General features: G+C 36.1%; 1 protein-coding gene across 6 annotated transcripts; it reads left to right on the top strand.

Annotated features, from left to right (window-relative positions):
• Positions 1-370: 370 nt before the first annotated feature.
• On the top strand, positions 371-6,185 carry LOC132312800 (probable 6-phosphogluconolactonase 4, chloroplastic). Of its 6 annotated transcripts, none has more exons than XR_009483334.1 (6): positions 371-842; positions 984-1,119; positions 2,076-2,566; positions 2,815-2,853; positions 4,117-4,240; positions 5,959-6,185. XR_009483334.1 is itself a non-coding variant. In XM_059811309.1 (4 exons), the coding sequence occupies exons 1-3, from the start codon at positions 469-471 to the stop codon at positions 2,538-2,540; spliced, it is 975 nt and encodes a 324-aa protein (XP_059667292.1). In that variant the 5' UTR covers positions 372-468; the 3' UTR covers positions 2,541-2,566; positions 2,815-3,250. The 6 variants fall into 6 exon arrangements, 1 of the variants encoding a protein (XP_059667292.1); XR_009483333.1 differs by lacking the exon at positions 5,959-6,185 and adding an exon at positions 4,848-5,284 and having other exon boundaries at positions 4,130-4,240; XR_009483332.1 differs by lacking the exon at positions 5,959-6,185 and adding an exon at positions 4,848-5,284.
• Positions 6,186-7,253: the final 1,068 nt, after the last annotated feature.

Here is a 7,253-nt window from a genome sequence, read left to right as displayed (position 1 = left end):
GTCAAACCCTTCCCTAAAAATTAAAGTATTAGGTATTACTAACACTTCCCTTGTATGTTCAAAACTTATCCCGTTCAAGACCTATCCCTTCTAGATGGACGTGTGTCTTGTCCCATATTCCGAGGAGGTAATTACGATTACGATTAATATCACAGCAAGATCTAGTTGTTGATTTAATGTCGCACGAAACGGGTGCCGCTGCCCAATAACTTAACGTCTCATCAGAATTTAAAATTGAGTTGTATAATACAAGGCTGATGACACTATAGGTGTTTAATATGCAGCTATACCACGTGTGAGACAAATTAATCGCACTCTTCATTGTTTGCCACGCCACCCACCTACTCTTAAACAAAAAATTCACAACTTCAACGTTCACTCGTCGGTACACACACTGAGTTACTCAACTGGCTCGTGTGTGTCTATAATCTATATATATATATATATATATAAGGGTGCGCTACACGCATGGCCTCCTCTTCTCGATCTCTCTCTGCTACTCTGCGCACATTCCCCACTCGCGTCCCAACCCTGCAACGATCCCCGCCGTCCATTCCACTGACACCAAGGTCGGTCGTTCCTAATCCCATTGTTTACTCGCTCGGACCGAAGGGGGTTTTGCTGATCGGCTCGAAATCGAAGAAATTTGACTGCAAAGCGAAGTCATCAATGGCTGAGATTGCGACTGAGAAAGGGAAAGGGAAGGTACAGGTGTTCGATTCGGAGGAGGATCTGGCGGTGTCTGTGGCCAAATACACAGCCGATCTATCCGATAAATTTGCCAAGGAGAGAGGAGCTTTTACTGTTGTGTTTTCTGGAGGTTCTCTCATCAAGTGTCTCAGGTACAAAACTAATTTAATTTTCCTTTTCTTCCAATCAAGTTTTTCTTGTTCGTTACTCTGTTTGGTTGCTTAGAAAAAGGTGGGAAATTAATGACTGAAATTGGAAGTAACCTTGGTGTTTGTTTTATGTTGTGATTTCAGGAAATTAGTTGAGCCTCCGTATATTGATTCGGTGGACTGGTCGAAATGGCACGTCTTTTGGGTGGACGAGAGAGTTGTTCCTAAGGATCACCCAGACAGCAATTATTTGCTCGCTTACAATGGTCTTCTATCCAAGGTATAGCTCAAAACTTTCTGCTTTTATTTTTTTTTTATTTTTATATATGTTGATTATCGTATTATTATTATTATTTTTTCTCAAATTTAGTGTTTTGCATTTCGTATTATTTGAGAAGATCAGATTTTTTATTTATTTATTTATTATTATTTTTTTCTGGCTGTATTGACTTTTGTGAAATTGTGAAAAGAAGACAATTGATTGCGCCAACAAAATATTTTTGTGTCTACACTCGCTTAAAGCTTTGAATTGAAGGTTGTGAATGCCCAAAAAAATGAAGAAAAAGATTTAAGTCAATTTAAAAAATTTCCCTTCTGACATGTCTATAGGATGTATGACCTGGAATATAGGGCTAAATGATTTATTTTTTTGATGGTTCGGGCCTCTTAGAGCACCCCACCCCATAGGCGATCACCAAGCACAATCAGTCTCCCTTCATATCTTTTTTTTTTTTTTAACCTGAATGTCTCCCTTCATATCCAATTGGCAATTACCAAGACCAGGGATGGCCCAAGGGCTGAATGATATTAAGATTATAGAATAGTTTGCTTAGCTAACTTGTTTGCATATGATGGTCAATTGACTTTGTTTTCATTAAATTGTTCCTCCAAACCAAAAAAAGAGGCCAATTCTTTTGGAGCAACATGTGACTAAATGATGAATTGATGTTTTTTTGAACTATTGATTCCAGCTCAATGTCCAGCGCATAGAGTTCATTAATTTAGACTTATTGATTTCCATGAGAGAAAAAAAATCACTTTTAAGTTTTAAAAAATTATAGAAATGCCATGATTTTCCCCCCTTTTTGTCCCTACTATGTGTTAGGAATGACGACCTTCTAGATTTGAATATTAGATACTAATGAGATGATCATAGTTCTCTTTCCTCCTCTGTAGCTATTTCATTGGTAATACTATTCTGTTCCGCTGATCTGAAATGTTAAAACTTCTCCGCAGGTACCAATTCCTCCCGGTAATGTTTATTCCATCAATGATGCACTGTCGCCGGAGGCTGCAGCTGATGATTATGAGACTTGTGTCAAACACTTGGTTCATAAAAAGATAATAGATTTGTCTGCAGCTACTGGGTTTCCAAAATTTGATCTCATGCTAATAGGTATGGGCCCAGATGGACATGTAGCTTCTCTGTTCCCCGGGCATCCTCTTGTTAAAGAAAACAAGCAGTGGGTTACTTACATTAAGGATTCACCAAAACCACCTCCAGAGAGGATTACTTTTACCTTTCCAGTAATCAATTCCTCTGCACATATTGCACTCGTGGCCCCAGGGGCCAGCAAAGCCCATCCGGTGCATGTGGCACTCGGAAATGGTCAAACTTCTGATGTGCTTCCTGTTCAATTGGTTTCACCTGAAGGGGAATTGACATGGTTTTTGGACAAGGAAGCAGCTTCAAAGCTATAGGACCGACCAGGCATGCACGTAGCTATGTGAGTTGGTCTATATGATGCTTTAGCATATCTATCTTCTATGACATGGTCTGGTCATTAATCTTGTAGATGTTTTTAAAAGATTTTGTTGTATTGATGCTAGTTAATACAACAATACACTGTTGTTTTTCTCCATCCATGCTAGCAGGAAATTAGGATTTGAATAATATGGAAGCTGATTTGTTATATATCTTCTGTTGATTTCCCTTTTGTGACTCTGTTATGTTTATTTATTTATTTTTGGGCAGGGAGATTAATCTGAATGTCGGATGTGTTTTGGCTTGGTGGTGAGTTTATCTCTTTTTTCTTTTCTTTTAAAAGCTTAGTCAGAGCTGAAGTCTGTACGTGATTGAACGAGCAATGTTAGATATCATCAACATGAGAGAATCTTACATGCAGAGAATTGCTTTACACCCAATTTTCATGTTGGATTTGTACTTTTTCTTTGAGAGAAATTTATAAGTGACAGTTCCTTCATTGTGTTTTGAAGGGGAAACGAGCCCAAATTAAACCATAAAGTAGAATGTGGCACTTGGTTAAAGTTGATTTAGTTTTGCACAAGTTGTCTGACATGGCAAATAATCAACCTATATTTGTAAGGCCTGCAACTGAAACTGTGTTACCTCAAGACAATGGCACTGCACTTGGAAGTTATATATTATTATTATCTTGTGTTTGTGTGAATTGTTGAATCTCAATGTTGTGCTTATCGGAGCCTGTTTTAAATGTGCACTTGAAGCTTTCACTTGTGCAGCACTATTATTGATGACCTAAACCACAACCATAAGTTAATGGGACAAGCGAATGCTAAATTATGTGATCTTCTTCAGCTGAGCCTGAGTGACTTTTCTTTATTATCTTAGTAATTAATTTACTGTCATAATATATATATATATATATATAGCAGGCTTAGGCTTGGAAGCATAACCAATGTGGTGTTTGCTTTGGAGCTTAGTACTTATAAATGGATGAGCTATTTAAAAAAATCAGCATTCCAGAAGTTAAATTAATGGATAACATCTTTAGCTTTTACAAATGGTTTGCATTGCTTCTCCTGCACTTTTAGTTTGGACTGAAGACTTTGTTTTGAGCAGAATAATTTACAGCAATAGTTACCTTGGAGCATTTTGTATTGTAAGTAGGCTGTAGAACTATATTATACTCTGCTATGGTTACTTTAATTGCTATGAATATGGAAATGACTTTGTTATGTTGGCTGGCTTAGCATTCCACTAACCAGTTCTGGAAGCTAAGTTGGAGCTGCAAAAGAAATTGGCTTTCTTAAGACGATAGTGCTGTTCCTTGAAATTATTATTATTATTCATGTGCTCCAATGTCCATTATCCCAAAGTAGAGATTATCTCCTCCGTGACTCTGTCATCCTCCCCAGGGTTCCCCTCTTTCATGCTCTCCCCGCCAGTTCAGAACTTACCCTTTTGATTTCTCATACTTACTATTTTCAACTTCTGTACTGATTACTCATTGATATTAGCATGAAGTGGTTCTTTATTAGGTGGTTATAAACTAAATCTAGTTTCTGCATAAACAAGCTTTTTGTTGTAGGCATGTGGAAGCAAATGTTTCAATACCAATTGAGGATGACCCAATCTTACTTGTGTAGACCCCAATTGAAAGGCTTGCAAAACTGGAAGTTCAATTTGACCAAGCATTGAGGTTTGGTTATGAACTATCTCTTGTTTCTGTATTAAGTGTTCTATAAACCAGAGTCAGTGTGTTTTCGTTGTTTGTTGATGAGAAAGAATCCAAATATCTGATGCACTTTATATTATCCCATTCTGTGCATCCAAAACCTAGGGAAGGACAGACTTTTAGTAAGTTGTTTCACACCATCCACAATTCACATCATGTTAAACTAACTGGAATAGCATGAAGCCATGGAAGTAGCTTTTCTTTTTAAGGTTACATAATTAATTGAATGTGTGCTGTAATTGTTAGCTTTCCCTATGTTAAACATAACTGGAATAGCATGAAGCCATGGAAGTAGCTTTTCTTTTTAAGTTTACATAATTAATTGAATGTGTGCTGTAATTGTTAGCTTTCCCTAGCTTCTTTACTTCTTTCTATTCTTTGATGGAAGTTATGATGAAGATGGTTCAAAGTATATTCACTTGATTTGTTGGCAGAAGTTGCTACACTGTCCTTTTTAACAGGGCTTTGCAAACTGGGAACCCACAAGCTGAGTATTGCATTGCTGTATGGTTTCAAAAAAAAAAACAAAAAATCTTTAATGGTGTCTTTTTGTTTATAATTGTGATGACAGGTTAGGTCCTTGGTGTGGACAATCGAACAACCCGCCTACCTCCCTCAAAATTTTCTAAGAATTAGGGTTCGTAGCTATTCTTGGCATCCTAAAATCGTCTTGAACAATCTTTCTGCATTGATCCATCTGTTGAAATTTTGCATTAAAGACAGTTAGTTGTAGAAGTGAATTTGTTTCATCAGGTGGGCATTAAGAAGCAGGAACCTTGGATATCTAATAATTTTTCAAATTGGTAAGAGGCCACATTGATTTTGTTGTTTTAATGACGTGTGTTGTTTTTCTTCATCCATGCTAGCAGGAAATTAGGATTTGAATATTATGGAAGCTGATTTGTTATATATCTTCTGTCGATATCCTTTTGTGGCAGTTGCTTCTGTAATTTGTCTTTTTGATTTGTGTATGATGTTTATTTATAGATTGTCTGATGTGTTTTGGCTTGGCGGTGAGTTTATCCTTTTTCTTTTCTTTTAAAAGCTTAGTCAAAGCTGAAGTCTGTCCGTGATTGAACCAGCAATCTTAGATATCAACAAGAGAGAATCTCACATACAGATAATTGCTTTACACCCAATTTCCCTGTTGGATTCGTACTTTTTATTTTTGAGATAAATTTTTAAGTGACAGTTCCTTCATAGTGTTTTGAAGGGGAAACGAGCCCAAATTCAACCATAAAGTAGAATGTGGCACTTGGTTACAGTTGATCTTGTTTTAGCTTTGCATTAGTTGTTTGACGTGGCAAATAATCAATCTATATTTGTAAGGGCTGCAACTGAAACTGTGTTACCTCAATGGAATGGCACTGCACTCGGAAGTTGTATCTTATTATTATCTTGTGTTTGTGTGAATTGTTGAACCACAATGTTGTGCTTATCAGAGCTGTTTTTAATGTGCACTTGGAGCTCTCACTTGTGCACCACTATTACTGATCACACCTAAACCACAAGTATAAGTCAGTGGTACATGCGAATGCTAAATTATGCGATCGGCTTCAGCTGAGCCTGAATGACTTTTTTGTTTGTTCATTTTAGTAATTTACTGTCATATAATATATATAGCAGGCTTAGAAGATGTACCAGATCATATTATCTGTTCTCATTATGTACAACTGATACAGATGAAATTTTACTCTAGAGGGTCGTGCTTGCAGAGGGGATGATGATGATGATGATGTGGTCTGCAAAAATGTTAGTAGATGATTTAAGCCAATTTGCCAAATCATAAACAGGTGGATTATCATCAAAAGGCATCATGATGAACATAAGTGGCTTTCGATTACCTCCTATATTTTACCCTTGGGTTAATCTCTTATGTTTTTCACCAACAATAATCTATTACCATTGATTACTCCTTTAGTCTCAAATTAAATATTGGAAATCTAATTTTTTTAAAGGATAAATTTTAATATTTTTTATTATTTTAGTAGTGAATGAATTATCATGTCATAGCAGGCTGGTTTACTGTTTTTTAGGTTCAAATGTAAGAATGTTAAATCAATAATGTTATAAAAAAAAAAAAATTAATAATTTGATTTTTTATATGAAACATTTATGATGAGATATTAAAAAATAGAAAGATGAACATTTAATTTATAAATTCTTCCGAATAAATATTTTTTAATAATCCATGTACTCAGTGAATTTTATCATTTTTTTCTGAATAAATTAAGGAGTTTCAAACACAAACACACTGCTCAAAACTAAAGCACACGTCCCGAGAGAGAATTCACAATCAAGGGTAAAGTGTAAAAAAATCCAAAATTTTACTCTCTCCCCAACAAAGTCCTTGAACTTCTATCTTTACAATAAACCTCCCTAAAATACCCAATTTGTTTAAAGGAAACTCAGGCATACTGTTCCGACTTGTGATTGTGACGTGGCAAAGATATAATCTCAAAATGACAAAGTTACCTTATAAATGTTAAGAAATAAATGAATAAAATCTCCAAATTAAAACCCACAATTGTCATTTGTTGTTAACCCTATTTTTTTTGTAACAAATCGCCATTGCCATCTCCATATCTCACCAGTCTCATTCTCCGCAAACCAACAACTCCAACTACCGTAACATTCTCCGCGCAAACCAGCAACTCCAACTGCCGCAACACACAAAATGATATGTCTCCGCTGCCACACGCACCCAACTTCGCATCCGCAAATTGAAGTCCCAATGTTCTTTAACCCTAACTCCCATTCCCATTAGCTTCATTCCATTCACTTTTTTTTTTTTTTTTTTTCAAATCTTTAAACCCAACCATCGTCGACAGCTCAATCATGGTGGCGTCGGATTCCGAAGATCCATTCATCAACAGTAGCCATGGCCACGGACCAGTTCAGGATCAGTGGGGCGGATGCCTCAACTGAATTTTTTTATAATCTACATTATATTACCTATTATTTTAATTAAAATTTC

Source organism: Cornus florida, unplaced genomic scaffold, assembly GCF_030987335.1.
Source record: "Cornus florida cultivar Cherokee Brave unplaced genomic scaffold, ASM3098733v1 CherokeeBrave_3.0.0_Hap2_Chr06, whole genome shotgun sequence".
In the NCBI taxonomy this organism is placed as follows: Eukaryota; Viridiplantae; Streptophyta; class Magnoliopsida; order Cornales; family Cornaceae; genus Cornus; species Cornus florida.
Note: the sequence above shows the minus strand (reverse complement) of the source record. Positions and strands in the feature narration are given on the sequence as shown.